Here is a 26,576-nt window from a genome sequence, read left to right on the forward strand (position 1 = left end):
ATCAATCATCACCAACAGCATCACTCTCATCAGCATCATCAACATTCTTATTCTTCAAATTCAAAAACTGTCTTCATATTCCTTCTTCATTGTCGATCTATTATTAACACACACTCCTTCTTCTTTTCAACTGACATATTCCAATTGTACAGTCAATTGATCTGCCTACTCATTGAATTGATAAATGACTAAGTATTCCTCAGACCCTAATACTTGTAACATACATAATCCTCTGGCATGAGGAAACATTAACCTTTAACTGGCTACACCCAACCCAAATATTCTACCCATTTTATGTTCAAACATGCCAGATCCAGTTTGTCACACCTACTCTATGGTATTATTCTAAAAATAAACAATCATATCATCAGAAACTCAAAGCTACAAGATAATCCATGATTAATTCAAAGCAATATGAATAAATAAGCATTGAATTTGACAAAGTAATCTGAATGCTAAAGGTTTAGACAAGTCAGTTGTAAAATTAAGCAAATTCATTAATGATTGTAATTTGTAATTTCTGGATGGTGGTGAGTTTGTGTTGCTAGACATATTTCTTGAGATATGCCCAGAAGGAATGGTCAGATCAAGAGATCTTCGAGGGCCTATCCTTCTGAAAAGTGTATGAATGACTCCTTGTCAGGTAATGCCAGAGGTTATCTGTTATTGCCTGGAATGTCAAAAGGAAATATCTACTTATACGCAGGGACTGTGATTTGCAGTCCAAACCCACAAACCTTGACTAATCACACCTTTGATTACATATGAAAGTCATCTTCAGTTTAAATATATACAGTTGAATGTGTCAATGAAATGTTGATTGATCTAAAATTATCTGATCAATGAGATGAAGCATTTCTGTGGAGAATTGATCCGTATGATCAATATCATCTTCATTTAGTATTTGTTCAAGTCTAAGAATAAAATGGGGGTAAATTTAAACCCTTCCAGAATGCATCATGTTGATGTTTGGTTGATACTCTGGTGAGATGAACTACATAAAAGACATGACTGGAGGTGTTGCTTGTAACTTTTCTGTCCTGAATGACACTGGGTGAATATGACAGGTGCTTCATTAGTAAAACCCATGCTCATTCAACTAATTTAACACCACACTCGTCATTCTCTTGGTTAGTGTTTCACTTTTGAACACCTTCCTCCATAGTTATTGAATTGGAATTGAATATCAAAATATGCGCTTTTGCTCAACATTCCATATAGGTTCTGCAGTGCTGTAAGGTAATTGACTCATATTTCTGAAACAAAAATGTCTACTTATAAACTTCATTCATGTTGTATTACGTTACAGTGAATTGAGATGGCTATTTCTATTTAATTGAATAATCATTTTACAATATTATTGTATAGCAACTTATGCCAGACTCTGATATATAGTCAAAATGTTCTTATAACACTTATAAATATGGACAGTATATAACACTTAGAAACAATCACACAATACATTAAATTTTCTCCATTTTCTCTCTTTCATTTGTTTTCTTTTCTTTAGCATGCCTTAAGAAACAGCTTTCATTTCATATTTCAACCTCAAACTAACCCTAGTTTTGCTACTAACATGTTACATTCCATCCTGTTATCCAAGTGTATTCTGCAACTATTCCATGACAAAAACATGAAAGATTTATGAACTGCTTCATAAATATTTTTTCTTCTATTATTTCATTCTTTCAAGATGAAACCAACTGGCATCATTTCTCTACAAGCAAATTTCTCATTAACAGCAAAAACCTGAAATTTTTTATTTTTGATATATATTGATCAGAAAATTGATGATAAAATACACTAGATAGAGGCTGAAGGTTGCTGTCACAACGTAACAGTCATAAGCTTGATTCCACTAAGATGGTTATATAAATATTAATTATAAACACATGCAACACTTCCACTGTCTGAGACTATTTCTGCTTTTTTTGTTTTATACAAATTTAAAATGTCCCATCTTAAAGTTTAAAAAAGAAATCTTCTGTCAAGTTAGGTGCAGATATGGCTGTGTGGTTAAGAACTTTGTTCCACAATTACTTGGTTCCAGGTTCAGTCCCACTGTACATTGTATGGACAAGTGTCTTTTACCAATGCATTGTGGTAACTAGTATCTGTGTAAGAACCAGTCTTGTATTTCATCATCATCATCATCATTGTTATCATGTTCGTCTAAACCATGCTGGCATGGTTTAGACAGATCATCATTCTCTGTCATCTTGCATACACAACACCAGAAAACTGGGAGAGGTTGTTTCATGTATCAGTTTTTATTGATAGTTTTTGCCCTGCTAGACAGGTAGCTTTCAACACAGATGTTCTTTTGTTATCAATCAACCATATCAACACAATTCATATTGCTAATTAGTTATTTTATCAATTTGTATTTAATGAACTGGTGGTATATGACATGAGGAGACACTCCATAAACAATTCGGATTTTTAAACATAAGTACACATGTGCACACCTGCTCACTATAGGATTATGCAAACTTTCTGACTTAAAGATTTTGGTCAATAATATAATGGTAGACATTTGCCTAGGGTATCATGCAAAATAGTAATAATAATAATAATAATAATAATGATAATGATAATGATAATAATAATAATAATAATGATAATGATAATAATAATAATAATAATGATAATAATAATCCTTTCTACTAAAGGCACAAGGCCTGAAATATTGGGGGAGGAGACTATTTGATTACATTGACCTTAGTGTTTCACTGGTACTTAATTTATTGACCCCAAAAGGATGAAAGGCAAAATCGACCTTTGCCTTTGAACTCAGAATGTAGCAACATGCAAAATACTGCTAAGCATTTTGCCTGGCATGCTCTGCAGCTCACCACCTTAATAATAATAATAATAATAATAATAATAATAATAAACCCCTTCAACCCCTTCCCCCCCCCCTTCAGGTAGATGGCCCTGCTCAGTATGTAGAAAAGGAGTAGGTAGTAACTCTATAAGATGTACCCGGTGCAAGCTATGGACACATAAGAGGTGCAGCAACATCAAAGGCAGGTTAACTAGCAAGTTAGTTTTTGTTTGTGGCAGATGTTCAGGTGCAATAAAGACTGCAAACAAACAGGAAACAACTTCTATCTCATTCCAGGGTGAAAAACTAGAGGTAGTCGATAGCTTCCGCTATCTGGGCGACCAAGTTAGTAGTGGGGGTGGGTGCGCTGAAAGTGTAGCTGCTAGAATAAGAATAGCCTGGGCAAAGTTTAGAGAGCTCTTACCCCTGCTGGCGACAAAGGGACTCTCACTCAGAGTAAAAGGCAGACTGTATGACGCATGCGTACGAACAACCATGCTACATGGCAGTGAAACATGGGCTGTAACTGCTGAGGACATACGTAAGCTCGCAAGGAATGAAGCCAGTATGCTCCGTTGGATGTGTAATGTCAATGTGAATACCCGTCAGAGTGTAAGTATCTTGAGAGAAAAGCTGAACATTAGAAGCATCAGTTGTGGCGTGCAAGAGAGACGATTGCGCTGGTATGGACATGTGGTGAGAATGGAGGAGGATAGCTGCGTGAAAAAGTGCCACACCCTAACAGTTGAGGGAACCCGTGGAAGAGGTAGGCCCAGGAAGACCTGGGCTGAGGTGGTGAGGCAAGACCTTCGTACATTGGGCCTCACCGAGGCGATGACTACGGACCGAGACCTTTGGAAATGGGCTGTGCGTGAGAAGACCCGGCAAGCCAAGTAAGATCGTTGCCAGTGCCCCTGGACTGGTTCTTGTGCGGGTGGCACATGAGATGCACCATTTTGAGCGTGGCCGTTGCCAGTACCGCCTGACTGGCTCCTGTAGGATTTTCGAGCGAGATCGTTGCCAGTGCCCCTGGACTGGCTTGTGCGGGTGGCACATAAAAGACACCATTTCGAGCGTGGCCGTTTTCGTGCGGGTGACACGTAAAAGCACCCACTACACTCTCTGAGTGGTTGGCGTTAGGAAGGGCATCCAGCTGTAGAAACTCTGCCAAATCAGACTGGAGCCTGGTGTTGCCATCCGGTTTCACCAGTCCTCAGTCAAATCGTCCAACCCATGCTAGCATGGAAAGCGGACGTTAAACGATGATGATGATGATGATGATGATGATAATGGTTGTCCAGTCCTTGCCAAATCTGCCTCACATACCCCAGCAACACGGAGGTATAGCAGGTGATGCAGTAGAAATTTGCCTGAAACTACCAAATGCTGAATAATAATAATAAATATAATAATAATAATAATAATGGCAAGAATGATCCATTGGGAGCTTTGTGGAAATCACAGCCTACAAAGAGCAAAGATGTGGTGTGAGCAAACTCCAGAAGGAGTCACCAAAAATGAGAATTGCAAAATCCTGTGGGATGCAATGATTCAGTGCAATCACCCAACCAGACATCGTAAACCAGACATTGTTGTGGTGGATAGAAAAGAAAGAACATGTATGATAATCGACATAGCATACCCCGGTGACAACAGGATCAATGTGAAAGAAGAAAAAATAAACAACTATGACAATTTGAAGTGAGAAATATGAAGGTTGTGGTCATTGAGGAGAGTAGATGTAATACCAGTAGTAATTGGTGCACTCGGAAGTATCAGCACTCAACTACCAACATGGCTGAAAAAGATCAGTGTAAGTGTGAAGGTAGAACACCTACAAAAATCAGCATTTCTTGGAACTGCAAGAATTCTTTGCAAGGTTCTTGAAGCATGACCAGTAAACAAGTGTTACCTTAGTCTGCTGGCTGTGGGCAGCTGACACTTTCCATCATACCCAGCAAAATAAGCTGTAAGTTTTCATATGATAATAATAATAAGAGCATTCAGAGAGTGCAAACCTCCACTAAGGCAACACTAACATTCTCTCAATGATTAACCAGAGATGATTTTTAAAATGAGAATATCTGAAATAAACTCGACTGCTCTCACAAACGAGAATACTAAAAATGAACCCAACACCCGTCAAAAATTAAATTAAAAAAAAAAAGGTAAAATAATCCAGAATCCTTGTCTGGTACTGGATCGGTCCCAAAATCTAATCAGCTTGTGCCAGTCATGAGGCCACACATCCCTGAAAGTTTCATCCAAATCCATCTTGTGGTTCTTGAGATATCTTGTCCACAGACAAACAAACAAACACAACTGGAAACAATACCTCTGCTTTCGCTAAGGCAGAAGTAATAATGACAGTAGTTTCTGTTATAGGCACAGGGCTAGCAGTAGGGAGTCCATCAATACTTGCAACCCCAGCTTTTAGCCAGTATTTTATTTTAATGACTCTGAAAAGATGATAGACAAAACTGACTTCAGTGGGATTTGAGCCCAGTATGTATGCCACTGAGCATTTTATTCAATGCTCTAATTGTTCTGCCAGCTCACCAATAATGACAACAAAAGGTGCAGAGTAAAAGTTATTTTTTGTAAAGTCTCTAAATCAAGGTCAACTTTCCTTAATGATCTGTACTGGTCCTACTTGATGATGATGATGATGATGGTGATGGTTACAATGGTGGTGATGATGAAGGTTATGGTGTTAGTGGTGGTGATGATGACTCACTGATCTTTTTTTCGTCTTTCTTCTAATGCTTGCAGGAATCCTTAGCTGATGTTGACAAAGACCTTCAGCAGATGCGGCAAGAATTACACCAGTTGATGGGTGTCATCAGGAACAAAGACCAAGAAATAGAAAGTCTTGGAAGCCAACTTAAGTCTAGCCAAAGCCAGATCCAAACATGGTAACTATTCTATAGCTGTGTGTTTGTATTTTAATGACTACACTTGTATAGAGAAATTAAGGTAAACTATTGTTATATTTTGGGATGGTCATCCCACATGTCTCCCCCTGTTCTGAACAGGAGGAGACACATGGGATGGAGAGTCGCGGAAGAGGTAACAGTTGTGTGACAAAAGATTTCAGACAATGGACATAGCATAAGAACAATAATAATAAACAAGTGAAGAATATATATATATATATGTATATAGTGTGTGTGTGTGTGTGTGTTTATTTTGCAAGGCAAAAAATAAAAGAAGAATGACCATCCTGAATTATGACAATATCTGTTTCAATGCATGATTTCACATCAGGAATTTTGCAACAGAAATTCATAAATGTAAGGCAAATTAGTAATCTTTTAAATGAATGTTTGATTGCATGCACACACACACACACACTTAGTCAAGGTGCCACTTGCATCTTGGGTAAGTATCTTCTACTATAGCCCCAGGCTGAACAAAATCTTGTTAGTGGATCTGATAGATAGAAACTGAAAAACAACCTTTGTGTGTGTGTGTGTGTGTGTGTACACATGCATGCATACGCTGGCATGCTCATGCACACAGAGGGAAGCACACACACGCACGCACGCACGCACACACACACACACCCACACACACACACACACACACACGCATGCATATATATCAATAAAAAAGTAAGTAGCTCTTTATCAGTTTCAGTGATGAGTATTCAGTCATTTAGATTCCACAGAGTTTGTATCTACTTATTTACACTCACCTGGTTTGGGTTGACCTATGGTTGTGACTCTTGGTGCCATACTGTGGTATTAAACCCAGAGCATTGTGGTTACCAAGTAAGCTCCTTGAGATTTGGCCATGCTGCATCAGACACACACACACACACACACACACACACACACATACATACACACAGATGTGTGGCTGTGTGGTTAAGAAGCTTGTTTCCCAACCATATCATATTGGGTTCAGTCCCACTTCACAGCATTTTGGGCAAGTGTCTTCTACTATAACCTTGGGCTGTCCAAGGCCTTGCAAGTCGATTTGGTAGGCAAAAACTGAAAGAAACCTGTTTTGTGTGAGTGTGTGTTGTTGTTGCATTATTAAAACTTGAGAATGTGAAATAATTCTTTCTCTTTTTTATTTTTTAATTTTTTAAAATATATTTTTGAATGATGTATCCCAAAGCAGATAAAATTAGAAATAATAGTGTTTAAATATTGGATTAAAAGACCTTTTTGATACAAAATGGCTGACTGGAACACAAGCCCACATCTTTAAACATGACAGGCTTTCTACCATTAGACCAAAGCAATCCATCGTATTTCTCAATCTTTTAAACAATTATTTACACCCTAGTGGTTAGGGTGTTGCACTCATGATCGTGAGATTATGGTTTCAATTCCTAGACCAAGTGGTGCTTTGTGTTCTTGTGCGAAACACTTCATCTCATGTTGCTTTGTAATCACTTCAACACCTAATGCATGGTACACTGTGCACCATTTCAGGCAATGTCAATTTGATGGAGAGAGTGAGCTAATGTGTGGCACATACATTTAATTTCTATAAACAAATCATTTGTGCAGCTCGTTTGGCTGAAGCTGAACACTCATACATTGTATTCAATGGGAGAATCCATCAATATTTATAGCTTTATCATCAACATCATCATCATCATCATCATCATCATCATCATCATCATCATCATCATCATCATCTTAACATCTGTTGTCCATGCTGCAATATTTGAACATGGGTTGGACAATTTGACCAGGGCTGGTAAGCTGAGGGCTGCACTAGACTCCAGTCTGATTTGGCATGGTTTCTACAGCTGGCTGCTCTTCCTAATGCCAACCACTCCAAGAGTGTAATGAGTGCTTTTACGTTCCAGAAATACACTCTTCTTAAAAAAGGTATATGAGGGTTCAATTGTCCTTTTGAAATGTCCTGTTTTTTGTTCCATTGTACTCCTAGTATCCCTTTTCACTAACCTAGCACAGTGGAGATGTCAGATTAGTTGCTGGCGAACCGACCACATAACACATTGTACTGGATTATATGTTACCAATAGCATTCATAAATGAGAGATGCACACATGCTAACTTGCTAACAAAAAAGATTTCATTTTTCTCTCTCTTAAAATTTGTTGTTTTTGCTTAAGAATTATTAACACATTTTCTCTTTCAAAATTCTGTGCGGGTGTGTGTGTGTCTCTATTGTGTATAAATGTATTTCTGTGCTGTTGTTCTCTACCTCTCTCTCTCTCTCTCTCTCTCTCTCTCTCTCTCTCGTTCTCCATTGTTCTCATGTTTGCTGCTATACATTTGTAATATTTCTTAATATATGCGAAACATCTTTGGACTATGGGTGAACTCATAACCTTTAATGTTTGTGTATGTTCTGTCACCGTATTAAATGTAAATGGGTTAATTCTAGCTAAAGGACATATATTATTAGCATACCCATCATTAACTCAACCACCACCACCACCACCACCATTGTCATTAATGCAACAGCTGTTTTCTGTTTGTTGAATGTGTTCCAAATGAAGGCTTTGGTTTTAAACATTTATTGCTACACACTTTCATGATAGGAAGGTCACAGCATTCCACTTGTGGCCATCCTGTCTTTAATATATCTAGGACTACATTATCCAATGTGTCCTGCCTTTTCCAAAACAGTAGTGTGTGATTTGTGATTGATTTGGCTGCTATTTCCTGCAATTTGAACATCTCTGTAGAAATTTTCACATTTGTTGATATTGTTATTGTTTTTTTAGCAAAGCTGTGACTTAAGACTATCCATCCATGACAAGCCAATCATTTTTTCAAGCACTAATTTTATCTAGTGGGCCTAGCTCTTTCAAGACGAGTATATTTAGCTGCTATGTCTAACAGGTTGAGTTACCACATAAAAGATCCCTCACTTGCCTCATCTACATGAATAGGAACATGGAAATTGTTGACCTGGATACTCTTTCAGATACAGTTTTGTAGTGAAGTTAGTATCTCCAACTTTCAAGGGTGGAGGCTATAGCGCTAATGAAGGAGCCCCATGTGCTAATGAGCAAATTTATGTGTTCGCCCAACTTGCAAGAAATAGCAGCTAAATCTCTCTCACATTGTACCCCTACCGTTTTAAATAAAGAAGACTTTTGTCAGTGTAGACATGTCATGGGCAGACTGTAGTCCATGGGACTTTCTGAGTGGCTCATCTAATTAAAACACTTCTCTTGAATTTTTTGAGCAATGTGGCCTTCCTGAGTCATGAGTCATGTCTCATCCAGCCCACTTCTCATAGAAGATATCCATTCCTGGTGTAGAGACCTCATGTAAAGAACGATAAGTTTGGTGATCATGTACCTTTGATAATGGTTTCAAATTTTGGCACAAGGCCAGCAAGTTGGGAGGAGTATAAGTCAATTATACTGAACCCAGTGCTTAACTGGTACTTATTTCATCGACCCTGAAAAGATGAAGGGAAAAATCAATCGCGAAGGAATTTGAAATCAAAAGATGAGATGAAATGCTGCTAAGCATTTTGCCTGGCGTGCTAATGATTCTGCCAGCTCACCATTGTATGTATCTTTGATAATAAATCTGTTTGTTCAGAGCTGACCTTAAGTTAAACAGCAACAACGACCGAACAGAGACTATATTTGAACTTTTGTGATGACAGCAACAGTTAGTAAAGTAGTATTTTCTAAGCTTAGTACATACTTTTTTCTATATCAGTTTGGAATGTCAGTAACACAATGCACCAGAACAGGCCCAGGGTGTTTATTGTACTTTTCAACATTTTTGTTGTTTACTAGTTTACATCCCTTTTGAAAAATTCCTTTTTTTAGCTGACTGGTTTACTTGCTTTTACAGTTCTCTGTTCCCAATATTAACTATTCAACTGTGAAGACACAGATGACCCTGTTTTTGTTCAGCCTGCAAATTATTTATATGCAAAGATATATATATATATATATATATATATATATATATATATACACACACACACACACACCATTTCTCAGAAAAGGCGAGCATGTTGTAGTACACTCAGGTATGACTGGAGCCTGCTTTTTGTTTAGTTCAAATAAACTGAAGCAAGGAGAATTATGTTTCTTTTTCAACAAGGCACCTCTGTGGCTGGTGTAAATTGATCTTCTAGTCAGTAGTCAAATACCTTAAGTTCGTCTATTATGCTTTGTTGTTATCTTTTAGTTAATTTTGAAAATGATTAAGAATTAAAAAATATTTTGTAAATTAATGAATTGTTATTATATGTGAAACATAACAAAAGGGTCTTACATAGAATTAGGTTAATTCCTAGCTCTTTAGAATGGACAGTTGAGTATTTTAGAACCAATTGTAGTCTCATATAGGTTGCTATCAGAAGGTGAACACAGAATATGGGTCAGTAAATTACTATCAGTTACATGAACACCTGATTCTAAAGGATGCTAAACTTGCAGTCACTGTTCTGTGGCTGTATGATAAGAAGTTTGCTTCCCAATCACATGGTTCTGGGTTCAGTCCCACTGCGTAGTGCCTTGGGCAAATGTCTTCTAATATAGCGTTGGGCCGGCCTTGGGCTAGCCAAAGCCTTGTGAGCAAATTTGGTAGATGGAAACTGAAAGAAGACTGTCGTGCGTTTGTATTTGTGTCTTGTGTTTGTCCCTCACCATTGCTTGACAACCAGTGTTGGTGTGTTTACATCCCTGTAACTTAGTGGTTTGGCAAAAGATACCAATGAAATAAGTACTAGGCTTAAAAACAAAATCCTGGGGTTGATATGTTTGACTAAAATCCTTCAAGGTGGTGCTCCAGCACAGCCACAGTCTCATGACTGAAACAACTAAAAGATAATCAATGAAAGTGCCAAATATTCTTTTCTACTCTAGGCACAAGGCCTGACATTTTTGGGGAGTGGGGCAGTTGATTAGATCGACCCCCTCCAGTATGCAACTGGTACTTAATTTATCGACCCCGGAGAGGATGAAAGGCAAAGTCGACCTCGGCAGAATTTGAACTCAGAATGTAAAGACAGACAAAATACTGCTAAGCATTTTGCCCAGCATGCTAACGTTTCTTATTTCTAAACATAGAGGGGCTAAACATAGAGGGGACAAACAAGGACAGACAAAGGGATTAAGTCGATTACATCGACCCCAGTGCATAACTGGTACTTAATTTATCGACCCCGAAAGGATGAAAGGCAAAGTCGATGAAAGGTATGCTAACGTTTCTGCCAGCTTGCTGCCTTAGAAAGTGCAAAATATTGTGACACCTCAAATTGCAATTACTTTATTTCTTCAGTTTCCTACTATCATGGTCAAAGTTCGAACCCTACTGACCAGAAAGGGCGTCCAGCCATAGTAAATCTGCTTGATAAACTCCATCTGACCCATGCAATCATAGAAAAGTGGACATTAAAACAATGATGATCATCATCATCATGACCATTAACATCATCTCTCATCTCCTTCACTGTCATTACTATCTCTACTACTGCTTTTGCTGGTGTTATTTTATGTAATCATCATCTTCATCAGTAGCAGCATTAGCATCATCATCATCATCATCATCATCATCAGCATCAGCATCATCATCATCATCGTTTAATGTCCGCTTTCCATGCTAGCATGGGTTGGACGATTTGACTAAGGACTGGTGAAACCAGATGGCTACACCAGGCTCCAATCTGATAGGCACAGTTTCTACAGCTGGATGCCCTTCCTAACACCAACCACTCCGAGAGTGTAGTGGGTGCTTTTATGTGCCACCAGCACGAAGGCCAGTCAGGTGGGTACTGGCAACAATTTTCTTAATTATTATTCTTTAAATTTTCTACTTTTATAAAATGTAATTCTTAAGGTTTGTAAAATCTAAAATGTTTGTTCACATACAAAAGCTTATTTATCTTAAGGATTAAGGGGCCAACCAAAACACTGCCTTCCTCCTTCACAGGTTTCTCCATATATTAATTAAAACTCTTTTTTGAGATTTCATATGTGTATACGTCTTGGGGGTCATCTTCTTTTATCCATCTAAACTGTGTCTTCTCTTTTCTAGTGAAGAAACCATACAGCAGCTGAAAACCTCACTAAAAGACTTAAAGAGCAAAGTGCCAGTGGATGCCCCTGTGACTGCCACAACAAATAGCAGGTGAGGTGCTTCTAGAATAAATTCTAAGGTTTCATATTCTCTAAATTTCTTAGTAGCTTCTTATGTTTAAACCAGCCATATTCAGCCAAAATAATCTATCTGTTTTATCTTCAAACTGGCCAGATCTAGCCTCTCACACTTACCCTACAATATTATTCTAAAAATAAACAGTCACATCATTGAAATTTCGAAGGTATGAGATAATACGATTAATTGACTACTGACCGAGACCTTTGGAAATGTGCTGTGCGTGAGAAGACCCGGCAAGCCAAGTAAGATCGTTGCCAGTGCCCCTGGACTGGTTCTTGTGTGGGTGGCACATGAGATGCATCATTTTGAGCGTGGCCGTTGCCAGTACCGCCTGACTGGCTCCCGTAGGATTTTCGAGCGAGATCGTTGCCAGTGCCCCTGGACTGGCTTGTGCGGGTGGCACATAAAAGACACCATTTCGAGCGTGGCCGTTTTCGTGCGGGTGACACGTAAAAGCATCCACTACACTCTCTGAGTGGTTGGCGTTAGGAAGGGCATCCAGCTGTAGAAACTCTGCCGAATCAGACTGGAGCCTGGTGTTGCCATCCGGTTTCACCAGTCCTCAGTCAAATCGTCCAACCCATGCTAGCATGGAAAGCGGACATTAAACGATGATGATGATGATGATGATGATGATGAATTCATATCAATATGAATTAATACGCATTACATTTGAGAGAGAAATCTGAATGCTAAAGGATTAATTACCATCAAGGAGGTTAATTGTTATTTTTTAATCAGAAATTGTTATTGACTAATTACAATGATTTTGTTATAAAATTAATTGTTTTAGCCCTTAGAAGACAACAGGGCTGATTTATTGGCTAAAAAAAATCAAATGATTGTACTAGTTCATTCAATTTCCAACAAGAATGTATGTAGTTTTATATATGTAAAGTAATTACTTCAATTTTTATAATTTTTTTTTGAAAAATAAGTGCACGCCCTGTGTAGGGCTTGTAAAAAGGGCTCTGTCTTCTTGGCACTGAAACTCTATGCGAGGTTCCATCTCCAAAGGGTTAAAGATTGATTGTCAATTTGTCATTTATTCCTATTTGGTGTATGTCTTGTGTTAATAACATTGAATTAAAATGAGAATTTGCTATATATGACAACAGCACATGACTCCTGACTCTATGCACAGCTAAGTTGGAGATGAGAATTTTGTTGTTTCATTTCATATTTCTATGCTTTTTGCTTTTTTTGCCTTCTGCCTCATAATATCACACATTTCGATTTTGTGTTTTTTTTTATCTGTCTGTCTATATGTGCACATGCGCACACACACACACACACACACACACACACACACACACACACACACACACACACACACACACACACACACACACACACACACACACACACACACACACACACACACACACACACACACACACACACACACACACACACACACACACACACACACACACACACACACACACACACACACACACACACACACACACACACACACACACACACACACACACACACACACACACACACACACACACACACACACACACACACACACACACACACACACACACACACACACACACACACACACACACACACACACACACACACACACACACACACACACACACACACACACACACACACACACACACACACACACACACACACACACACACACACACACACGCGGTTACAGGGCTTTTAAGCATTTTTACTGGTAAGCTTACTTATTCAGTCTTATTTTGCATATAAGTCAATGTGATTCAACTGGCGATCATTTTCTAGCAAAGAAACCGTGCCATTATTTCCACTTGAATTAATCAATAAAGTCCCTTGTTTTTTTGAGTGTGTGTGTATGTGTGTTTACAGAGAGATAGGGAGAGTGCTTTTGATGTTTTTGCTAATTACTTGTTCTCTTCTCTTCCCAGTACAATGGCTCCACTAACAATTAACACTGATAAAACAACCTCCTCCAAAGGTAAGACATCTAATGTTTTTTAGGAACAGTAACTCTCAAATCAAGTTAAGATATAAATAATAGTATGTAAAATTTTGGGTTAAAAATCCTTTGTATAGAAAAGGGCAATGGCTGCCCATGGGACAAATCCCACATCTTTTGTAAACATAACAGGGTAAAGGGTAGAGATCCCCTTTGGTCATAATTGACCATGGGATTGCACCTAGAAAGTTACCCTCAGAGGCACAAGTCTTGGTAAGGTTGTTTATGGAAGACCAGCAATTGCCTGTGTATACTAGCATCCCCTCTCCATGCCACTGATGTTATCCATGGGAAAGGCAAAAGCAGATGATGTTGCAACTCATTTCTACAGCTGAGTGAACTGGAGCAACATGAAATGAAGTGTCTTGCTCAAAAACAAACAGCCCAGTCCAAGAATCAAACTCACTACCTCATGATTGTGAGTCCAATGCTCTAACTTATGAGCCATATGCCTTCACATGACAAGCATTCTAGTATTGGACAATCTTTGACTTTTTCTGTCCAAAGGGTTTTTAACCCAGTATTTACATGTTACTATTTATAGCTTTATTTGTTTTGAATTTCTCTGTTTAATATACTTTGTGGTATATTATGGTTGCATAATGAAATACGGTGTGCCTACAAGTCATTAACACCAACAATCTAAATTTATTTTTTTACTGCGATGACAAGAGACCAAGACCTCTGGAGATATGGTGTAATTGAGAAGATCTGGAAAGTAAAGTGAGATCACAGCTGTAACCTATACCAGTGTCACATAACTGGTCCATTTAAAAGTACTTTTGAATTGTCGGGCGACACGCTGCGCTTGAGGAGATTTATTGAGTCAAGTAAAATCAAAAATCAAATCACAATCAAAAATCGAAAATGTAGTTGTGGCCGTTGCCAGTGCTGCCTGACTCACTCTTGTGCTGGTGGCATGCAATTAGCACCATTCATGTGTGGGTCATTGCCAGTGCTGCCTGACTGGCTCCGTGTGCTGGTGGCATGTAAAAAGCACCATCTGAGCGTGGTTGATGCCAGCTCCCTCTCCCCGACTGACTCCTGTGCCAGTAGCATGTAAAAAGCACCATCCAAACGTGGCTGATGCCAGTGCTGCCTGACTGGCTTCCATGCCAGTGGCACGTAAAAAGCACCCACTACACTCTCGGAGTGGTTGACGTTAGGAAGGGCATCAAGCTGTAGAAACATCGCCAGATTAGATTGGAGCTTGGTGCTACCTCCTGGCTTGCCAGTCCCCAGTCAAACTGTCCAACTCATGCTAGCATTGGAAACAGACGTTAAATGATGATGTATCTCTAGAAATAAGTGTTACTTTCCTTTTGTTTAGTTAGACCACTGCATGTATCTGTAGCGTCTCATAAATTGTGTGGCTGATTAAATATTGAGATTTAGTTTCCAGAATATTCCGTGTCATCTGTTGTGATCCAAAGGAAAGTGTTACTGGTATATATGATATCAATTTGTCATTCCCCTAGCAAGTAGAATTGTCTTGTTCATTGATGTTATTTATAGAAGGCTTGTTACATAAGGCGACTGTTGACTGCTGAACTAGGGTTCTGGTATGCCAGTCATCTCAGCTAATACACACAGAGTACAAACCCAGAGACAAACAAGCACATTCGCACATACATTTATGTACACAGATACTACAGAACACAGAAACATACTCACACACACACAAACACACACACACACACACACACACACACTTAAATGTTATTAAACTAGTCCCAAAAGTAAGGTATAATACTAATGTCTATTTATTGTCAAAGTTTTATAAACCACCGATAGAATAAGTATCAAGTTTGAAAAAATAAGCATTGGGTGCCCCAGCATGGTCGCAGTCTAATGACTGAAGCAAGTAAAAGATAGTAATTTAACCAGTTGAATGTTATGCTAACAAAGGAACCTATATCTCCATATATCATGTACTAGTCTTTCTGAAATAACTGAGAACATTGAATAATGTGGTCCTGCATGCCCTGTGTTGGTAGGTAAAAAACACGGGATAGTCATGAATGTCTTTAACCATATTACTCTTTTACTCTTTTACTTGTTTCAGTCATTTGACTGCGGCCATGCTGGAGCACTGCCTTTAGTCGAGAAAATCGACCCCAGGACTTATTCTTTGTAAGCCTAGTACTTATTCTATCGGTCTCTTTTTGCCAAACCGCTAAGTTACAGGGATGTAAACACACCAGCATCGGTTGTCAAGCGATGGTGGGGGAACAAACACGCATACATATATATATATATATATATATATTTTGGCGTTAGGAAGGGTATCCAGCTGTAGAAACTCTGCCAAATTAGATTGGAGCCTGGTGTTGCCATCCGGTTTCACCAGTCCTCAGTCAAATCGTCCAACCCATGCTAGCATGGAAAGCGGACGTTAAACGATGATGATGATGATGATGATGATATACGACGGGCTTCTTTCAGTTTCTGTGTACCAAATCCACTCACAAGGCTTTGGTCGGCCTGAGGCTATAGTAGAAGACACTTGCCCAAGGTGTCACGCAGTGGGACTGAACCCCGTACCATGTGGTTAGTAAGCAAGCTATTTACCACCCAGCCACTCCTGCGCCTTAGTTAATAATAATTTCTGCTTGCAGCTGAATGTCAAATGCCACGAATAAATTTTGTCTATTTACCCTTGCTTACTGTCATTTTATTGAGTTTTGGCTACGATTGTCATTGGAATCCTTTTAGAGTTTGGTTTCTCCATTTACTGTTCAGGCATCCTCACTTTCTGTTTCTGGCTATCATTCTCTCCAGACAGATCTTAGAAACACTTAGTATTGATGGGGGCTGAACAGTTTTCAGTAGTTGATTTGAATAAACAAAATATTGGTTGTAGTTTTGGTAGTTTCTCATTGATTTGGTATTTTAATTGTCAGTCAGTTAGGTGTTTACTAGTAATAAAATCTGATGACATGGTTGTGAAATACTCCAGTTTTTTGAAGTTGTCTTTTCCGATCATTCAATACAATTTAATCTATGCAGATATAATGTAAATGTTATAAAATATTTTAACTTGGATTTTAATTGGTATTTAACTTGATTTCAAAAGGCATTTCTTTTAATCAAATCTTTGACTATAAAGTCTGTGTAATTAGTGCTAATCTAGGGCTAAACAATAGCAATAACAAAATCAACAACATCTAATTCAATGGAAGAACTAAACACTTCACTTCAAGACCTCCAATGTCTAGTCTGGTACAGTGTGCTCCCATTTGCACCCATACTCTTTCCCCAAAAAACAGTGCGCCCCATTTCCACCTGGAAACTGCCTGAACTATGATTTTCTTTAGTTAATTGCCTTAGGATAAAATTATAAATGATATACATTGTTAAATAGCTAAGAAAACATATGAACCGATGTGGAGAAACTCCATGTCAGTGTTCTGGAACACTTTTGACTTTGTGGTATGTTGGAGACCAAAATAAAAAGTGAATTACATACTTTGTATGTTAAGTTGAATTTTTTTTCTTGGCACTCAGTCACTTACAACGTCGAGGGTTCCAGTTGATCCGATCAATGGAACAGCCTGCTCGTGAAATTAACGTGCAGGTGGCTGAGCACTCCACAGACATGTGTACCCTTAACGTAGTTCTCGGGGGATATTCAGCGTGACACAGTGTGACAAGGCTGACCCTTTGAATTACAGGCACAACAGAAACAGGAAGTAAGAGTGAGAGAAAGTTGAGATCTATTTCAAAACGGGGGCACCAGTTTTCATTTATGTTTTATGTAGTGTTTTTGGTACCGAAAGACTTTCAAACTTCGTATACTTATCTATTTTGTGTTATAGAACAGAAAAAAATTTTTGTATTCGAATTTATTTCATGTAAAAAATTGTCTTATTTCGATAATTTCTACTAATCACTGACGTCTATTCAGTTGAAAACAGTTAGCGCTGTAACGGTGTATATCGTATTAATCCCCTAACCCTAACCCTAAAACTAACCCTAACTCTAGAATCCGAACTCTAAAATTGTTACACACATAGATACGCACAGCGTAATTTATTATATAAACAATATATGCGTATAAATTACGATTAAACCGGATGAAATATGTCACAGGGAATAACATTTTTATGACCGCCCAGCAATAACTCTATTCAGCTGAATAGACGTCAGTGATTGGTTGAAATTACAGAAATATGACAACTTTAACATGGAATAACTTGTGATGTACGTTTTTTTGTTAAGAAGACTAAGAGTAAAAGATGTTTTATATGACACATTCTACCAGTGTCCCAAGTTTCAAAGTGTTTCGTTAGTGTTTCGTTAAGAAAATATTGGTGCCCCCGTTTTGAAATAAATCCGAAAGTTGTGGTGGAAGAGTACAGCAGGGTATGCCACCATTCCCTGCCGGAGCCTTGTGGAGCTTTAGGTGTTTTCGCTCAATAAACACTCACAATGCCCGGTCTAGGAATCGAAACCGCGATCCTATGACCGCGAGTCCGCTGCCCTAACCACTGGGCCATTGCGCCTCGATGTTAAGTTGAATAAGGTTGTGTTATAAGGTAAAATCTATAGAACACAACATCTGCTTACCTTTTAACATTTATTTTTCAAGATTACCAGGAATTAATGTGGATTTTCTAAAGCCTTAAATTAAATTTTAAAATATTCACAACTCACCTAGATACACTCTGTGGCACATCAGTGCTCCACTGCGAACTGTTTGAGAATCACTCTTTTATGTGGTTGCTCGACCTGCTAGAAATGCCAGCCAAATCTTAGTCAAATTACATCCAGCTTAAGCGATAAAGAACATATTGGTAACATTCTTGATATTCAAGAAGATGAGATGGTAGGTCACGATTGGAATGCCTCTTATTATAAGTCTCCACAATCAATCAAGGTTGACTTGAGGTTTAATAAAAACAATAAGAAAAGGGAGGAATGTCAGAGACTAACATGAACAGTCATGGATTTAAACTGGTGGTCCACACTGACGAAGCTCAAGGTTGAATAACCAAAAGCAGAAACCTGGTTTGTGGATATCCGTAATTGCATAATATTTTTATTTGTGCTGTTAAATGTTTTAATTCTGTCTGTTTTCCTCGCATACTGTTTTTCTCTGTTATATTGGTGCGCTACGGTGGATTATTTAAGACTTGGCTCTTATTTCTAGCAGGTAGATGCTCACTAAGCATCATTACGATATTTCATAGCTCCTTAAAGCTATCATAACTGCGTTCCACCAATGCTACTACTGGTGATATCATCAAATTTTGAATTTATCCACATGATATGAACAGTAGTGACATCTAACTTCAAATCTCAGTGTTTGAATATTTCATTTAAATATATATATATATATATATATATATATATATATATATATATATATATATAATATAAATAATATATAAATATATGCATATATGCATACATATGTACATACCTACATATATATGTATATATACATGCATATATGGGTACAGGACATCAAAAAAACGTTAAAAACACAATGAGAAACGAAAACATAAAAATGAAAACATAGAAAACGAACTTTTTTTCGAACAACGAAAAAAACAAACAGAGAAACGAGACATGCAACATAAATAGTATGCCCTTTCATCAGTTGTCCTTGTTTCATCTACTCCGTGTTTCGAAGGTAAGGACAATATGCGACTTCATTGAAACAGTCCTTCCTGCAAAACAAATTAAATAAAATTTGGGATATTTTGTGGAGGGTGAAAGTGTTAACAAGAACAGGACAGTGAGAACAAGACAGTAAAAACAAACGGTGAGGGTTGTTGAGCCAAGATGATAGAAAAATTATTATGAATGCTAGGAGGACGAGCCATGAGAGGAGACAGGCAAAGTCACATATTTTCTTTAGGAAGGAAATGGACAGAAAAATAAATCCCCTTTTGTCACATGTCAGCAACAAGAGAGTCAAGGAGGAAGAGTGAGAGAGAGAGAGGTAATGGTGAAGTGGAGAGGAGAAGAATAGGGAAAGGGTGAACAGAAAGAGAAAAACAGAAAGGATGTCTCGTTTCTCTGTTTTTTCGTTGTTGGAAAAAAGTTCGTTTTTGTTTTCATTTCTCATTGTGTTTAACGTTTTTTTGATGTTCTGTACCCATATATGCATGTATATATACATATATATATATGTAGGTATGTACATATATGTATGTATATATGCACATATTTATATATTATTTATATTATTATATGATCGAACGCCACGCATCCTTTTCCAAGTAAGTTTTATATATATATATATATGGTGCAGGTGATTTTATAGGTCAATTAAGTATTGGAAAAAGACGTTAAATGTTGATGATGATGATGGTTTGTTTTACAATAATTGCATTCTTTACCAAAGGAATATGACAATGAATCCCCGTTGAAGATATTAAATGTCACTAGGATAGGTCTCTCTCATATGTGACAGATTAGTTATTTTTTCAGCAGGTTATGTATTATTATACAAATGTATTATTATAGAAATCAATGTAGAGTAGCTCGTAGCAACTCACTGTTTCAACAATTTCAAACACATAACTAGTATTAAAGAATATAAAATAAGCAGTCAATAAAATGAAGATATACTTCATACCACATTTTCTGGCATACAAGTTGAATTTTTCAGAGCAAAATTTACAGCCAGAACAGGTAGGTCAACATACAAGATAACTATGAGGACCAGAAATTCCATGTGAAAGGCAACAATATTTGGAAAGATAGCAACAATGTTTGAATGTTTATACTACATATTCTGTTGACTTGTGTCTCAGGAAATATGGTACACACAGTAGGTCTCTAGCATGGCTATAAGTAGTTGACAATGAACTAAAGAACTCGGGTAAAAAAACAAGGTAAAAAAGGGGTACAGAGTATTGAAGAAACTGAGGCAAGTATATTGTTTTGGTCTGTTGTCTTTTGTCAGAGACGGAGAAGAGAAAAAGGAAAGAAAGTTCCATGGAAAAAATTTTATGGTGTTATTGTATAAGTAGCATATGGCTTACACCACTCATTCATCAGCAAAAAAGAACTGGCTCAGACAATGATGATCTGTCTAAACCATGCCTGCATAGAAAGTGAATGAAAAATGACAAGGATGCTACAATTAAATGTAATTTAAAAAGGAATGAAATGAAGAACAGTTGTTGTTGTTGTTGTTGGTGGTTGTGGTGGTGTTGGTGTTACATTACCCGAGAAAACTTCTTGCTTTGAATTTGCTTATATCAGATCCCTGGAAATTAATGACATTAATTCCCTTTCAAGCCTTAAATAAATTGCAGTTAGATTTTGAAGTGGATAAACCATGGATATTTTTCCTAATAGAATATGTAAAACACAAGGTAAGTTGCAAGCGAGCAGTAGCAACTGTTTATAAAACAATCAATAACCATAAATAACAACAAACAAACAAACAATTGAATCAATGAAAAATATACACAAAGATAGTGATTGTCACAGTTAGAATATTTCAATCATAATTCTGTTAAACTATGATTGATATAGAAGTTAAACAAAAAAAAAAAAAAGCAATTTGTATGCTTTTTAAAAATGATTTTCCTGTTTTTCTTTCTTTTTTGTCATGCTGCAAAAGAATTAAATTGAATATTGATTAATTTGATTGATATAGTTTCTTATATTTTCTTTTCTTTCTAGAAAACGGAGATGTATTTTCTCCTCTTGAACCTGTGGCTGAAAATGAGAATGTAAGTACATGCTGAATGTCTTTGAATTCATTTATGTTAGTTAGATAGTCCCATGTGTAGCTCAGTGGTAAGAAGTTTGCTTCCCAATCACATGGTTTCAGGTTCAGTCCCATTACATGACACTTTGAGCAAGTGTCTTCTACTATAACCCGAGGCTGGCCAAAGCCTTGCAAGTGGATTTGGTAGATGGAAACTTGAAAGAAGCCTCAACCATACACACTGCAAGCTATTTGGGGACCCCACTGGTGCCATGTAAAAAGCTCCTGCGCTGGTGCCACATAAAATGCACCCAGTACACTCTGTTGGTTGACATTAGAAAGGGCATTCAACCATAGAGACCATGCTAAAACAGACAACGTGTGTCACCATCATGCAAGTGTCCTTTGTTTCCTCTCTTTCATGAAAAATCTGTCTAGTTATAAGATGTTACCTTATATGGAAACAGGTGATAGTTGGTGGCATAAGGCATCTGGCTGTAGAGAAAAAAAAATCTTCTTCAACAAATCCTGTTTGACCCATGTAAGCATGAACATGTGGACATTAAAATGATGATGATGATATATGTGTGTGTGTATATATATATATATATATATATATGTATATTGTATAGTAATGCCCTTATATAAATTAATAAATATATTTATAGGGAATAAATGATGGTTTTTTCCCCTTATGAGGTTTTTTCATGCTAACTACTTGATAAATTCTGATAAAGACTTTATCCTATTATTAAATTTTATGTATATATATATATATATATCATCATCATCATCATCATCATCGTTTAACGTCCGCTTTCCATGCTAGCATGGGTTGGACGATTTGACTGAGGACTGGTGAAACCGGATGGCAACACCAGGCTCCAGTCTGATTTGGCAGAGTTTCTACAGCTGGATGCCCTTCCTAACGCCATGCCCTTCCTAACGCCATGCCCTTCCTAACGCCATATATATATATATATATGTATACACGCACATGTACATATACATACAACATACACGTGTGTGTGTCTGTATACCTGTGTTATCTGCTATCACTGTCATCAAATTGTTCAGGCACCTTGTGTCTTGGAAGCTATGTGAAGCAAAAGTTCCCTTATCTCTATTTGAACTGCTGTCTAAGTATATTAAATAAGATATCATTGCTGTTGTTATGTAATGTATTACCATTTGATTTGTTCTTCTACTTGCAGTCACTTAAGCAAATAATGGAAGACTACCCTAGTGTTACATTGCGTTCTGCTTCAGTGACAGAAAGTCTCAGTTCAGTGGATGCTGCTTCAAAATCCTCAGGTAAGTTACTGTGATGATCTTTAGCAGAGTGTAAATTAACTATCTGAAAGGATGCACTTGATAATATTATACCTATATATATATGAACTATGTAGCAGACATACAAGAATGGCACATTTAAACACTTCTTCATAGATTGAGAAAATGAACTGCTTTCATTGATTTTCAATCCTTATTGGGTCTCATCAGAAGTGTGTACATCTCTTGACCAATTCCAGAGAAATAAGCAACTAAGCTGTTTACATAGACATCAAATCCAGTAGAATAGAGGCACATGGTTTAGTGGTTAAGGTATCGGACCTATAATGATAAGATTGTGGCTTCAATACCTGGACCAAGCGATGCATTGTGTTCTTGAGCAAAACACTTCATTTTATGTTGCTCCAGTTCACTCAGCTGGTAAAACTGAGTTATCTTTCAACAAACTGTTTTTTTGTCTAACTGGAAATATATACACCACAGAAACCAGGAAACCAGCCTTATGAATCCAAATGAGTCATGAAAGAGTATTATTTTTTGTTTTATTTTTTAAAATCCAGTAGCTTCAGTGAACTGGAGCTGCTAATTTGCATACCATAAATGTTTAACACTTTATTAATATTGGCAGCCTGTCAACAGGGATCTCAGTTCACACAGTATCAAAGCTTATGTAGTAGACATACAAAGAATTTTAACTATTTCTCCATAGATTGAAAAACAGGATGAACAGCCATAATCGATTGTGCACCTCTTACATATAGCAGCAGACCTCATTATACACTGATATATATTCAGATAAGTGTCTTTATCTTGGTTGCTATAGTTACAACTTTTCCGTTGTTGTACCCTCTGACCCTTTCCTGAGGATATCTGTTCAGTTATGTTCTCAGAATTACGAACCAAACCCTGTATTCAATTCAAGGGTGTAGAGGTTTCTTGTTTTTTTTTTCTACCACTGTCCATGCCAGAGATGTTCTTGTATTGACCATTCTGAAACTTATGATGTGTCTTGTTTATTCCACCTGAAATTCTATGAACATTACTGAACATAACTGGCATGACTGGTTCCTGAAGAAGATGGGGGTACAATGGCCAAAACATTGTAGAGATACTTGATAATTTCTTGTCTCAGAAATGTAGACAAAGATTAGCCGTATAACTATATTCACATGTTATCTTTAGAACTTAGAATTTTCACGTGGGCCCCTTATGTATGAAATAAGTTTTAAGATACTGAGAATGTTTTTCTGTTGAGAATTAAGGAATATTTGAATTTCCTCAGCAGGTACTGTATTCATCATTCTACATATTAGAAGCCCTATTTCCAAGGTTATAATTGATGACGAAAACTCAATAATTACTTCTTGTATCAAGGAAACAAAATGGCTGGACATCGAGGGCACAAGATGATGTATCTAGGAAAATGCATGATGATATGGATGATGGCTGGGATGTAAATGTGCTGCTATATGCTGGCAATGGATGTATGAGTGGTTTAGAAAAAAATGAGATTAGATCTCAAGATGCTGGGCCTGGGCCCTAGTCAAACTGATTAGGCAGATCTATGATCAAAGATATATCAGCCATGACCAATCAATAGTTTTAGAAGTATCTAGGTAGAACCACATTATATAATTTGTCCGTTTTCTATTTAAAAGAGTAGGTTGTGAGTTGAAGGATACTTGCTGCTATTTCTAGTAGGACGAGTAAATGCACAGAAACTCTCTCATTGGCACATGGATAAAGGGTTACTATGAGTGGTAATAATGATGTAAGGTTGATCCATCCAAATGATTCCTTGCAAGGAAAAATGAGGTTGTTACTGATAGTATTTGAAGTGGGGGAAAGTGTCATATTTTGTGTTGTTTCCATGGGGTTAAAGAAATCAAATTTACTATACTGCGACAGAAAATAATTTAATAATCATGTATGCAAGGGAGACAACTACGGTGGGGGGTGGGGTGAACATCGTGAATGAATGAAACATGCTAATTGAAAAATGGTGATGAATAGATAAGAGAGAGTGCATAAGGAAATAAGATAGAAAACAAAAATCAAGATGAGATAGTTGAATTCTGCTTTAAAATGTTGGGCCTTACTTATATATAAAAAAACATGTTTATCTATTTTAAGTGACTTACTATTCTCTGAATATTTATATATAATAGTAATTTTTTTGTTAATAAGATTGAAATTTTTTCTCATTAAAGTACACTATGTTTAGATTAGATTGTTCAAAACTTAATGTATATGTAAATATTAGGGATTGTCTCCTTTACCAGAAAAGAAAGTTAACAGCTTTAAAAAAAAAAAAAACTTAATTTTTAAAAATCGTTTCAGATGTTCCATTGTCACCAAACAGTGACCGTCTACACTCTTTGATTGCCAAGTATCGCAACCCTGGTGATGCGCCCGCCAGTCCTGATCGTGGTCGTGTTAGTGGAAGACCCCATTCTATTGGGCCAGGCAGCTCCTTTAGCGGCATGAGCAGAATTTTGGGACTAACGACACCAAAACCATTTTATCTCAGTAGTGGTGGGGTCAAATTCAACCGAATGTCTGGTACCAGTTCAGCTTTAAGTGGAGGACCAAGTTCCACAAGCAGCGAACCAGGTACTGATCTCCCACCACTTGCTTCGTCAACTACTTCCTCAATGCCTTCATCGTCCTTTCTACAATCCATGAACTCTAAAGGAGAGCTGACCAAAACTTCTCCCTCCTCCTTCCCCAAAAGTCCTCCTGTTCCTCCTCCTCGTCCTGCCTCACGACCTTCCAGCGTTCACAGCCCCGTGCAGGATGTGCAGGCCGTCACACTCAATGGCAATACTGAAACACGTTCGGCCAGCCCCAAATTACTACCCAAACCTCAACAGCGACAACAGCGACAACAGCAACAACAGCAACAACAACAGCCACAAGAACAGCAACCAGAACCAGAACCAGAATCAGTTGCCAATAATGATATTGAAGAAGTCAGGGCCAATATGATTGTAGATGTCTAGATAATTTCCTTGCTTCCAGAGCTTTCTTAAACTCTGTTTTATTATATATATATATATATATATATATACATACACACACATATATATATATATATATATGTGTGTGTGTGTGTTTTTTTAGTTTTACTTTTTTTACTTTTTTACTTTCTTGTATATGTGTGATTGTGTGTGTTTTTCCCTCTCTTTTTTTTTTATTCAAGTTTCCCCACCCTTGCTCTCTCCCTAACTCTCTCCTAAGCATTCTAATTATTCTTCTCTAAAACATACTCAGCTCATTCAGTGAAGATAAGTCTCTCAACAGATGTACATGAACACACTATCTAAATACCACCAGCCAGCACTAACAGTGTATTTGGACGCATGAAGACAACATGGAATAAATTTAATCTTCATTTCATTTCTTTCTCTCTTTCTCAATACTCCTTTCTCTCTTTCTCAATACTCCTTTCTCTCTTTCTTTCTCTTTTCTTTTCGTGCCCCACACTCCTTCATCTTCACATCTGTCAGTTAAACCAGTCATACATAACAACACAATCAAAAACAAAAATCACCCGATTAACTTGCCAGTTTTATATCATGTGTATAATGCCCAGTTTACATAATTTGCCAGGTACACGCATTTGTATCATCATTATTATTATTATTATCATTATTATTATTATTATTA

General features: G+C 37.4%; 1 protein-coding gene across 5 annotated transcripts in view; it reads left to right on the forward strand.

Annotated features, from left to right (window-relative positions):
• LOC106871706 (uncharacterized) overlaps nt 1-26,048 on the forward strand; it is a 436,102-nt gene extending 410,054 nt beyond the window's left edge. For all 5 annotated transcript variants that reach the window (XM_089349376.1, XM_089349372.1, XM_089349374.1 and 2 more), the window contains 6 exons: nt 5,600-5,742; nt 11,830-11,922; nt 13,869-13,918; nt 21,587-21,636; nt 22,829-22,928; nt 25,248-26,048. In XM_089349376.1, coding sequence (XP_089205502.1) covers nt 5,600-5,742; nt 11,830-11,922; nt 13,869-13,918; nt 21,587-21,636; nt 22,829-22,928; nt 25,248-25,909 — 1,098 coding nt within the window. In that variant the 3' untranslated portion in view covers nt 25,910-26,048. The remainder of the gene's footprint in view (nt 1-5,599; nt 5,743-11,829; nt 11,923-13,868; nt 13,919-21,586; nt 21,637-22,828; nt 22,929-25,247) is intronic.
• Nucleotides 26,049-26,576: the final 528 nt, after the last annotated feature.

Source organism: Octopus bimaculoides, chromosome 3 (assembly GCF_046866305.1).
Source record: "Octopus bimaculoides isolate indiv1 chromosome 3, ASM4686630v1, whole genome shotgun sequence".
Taxonomy (NCBI): domain Eukaryota; kingdom Metazoa; phylum Mollusca; class Cephalopoda; order Octopoda; family Octopodidae; genus Octopus; species Octopus bimaculoides.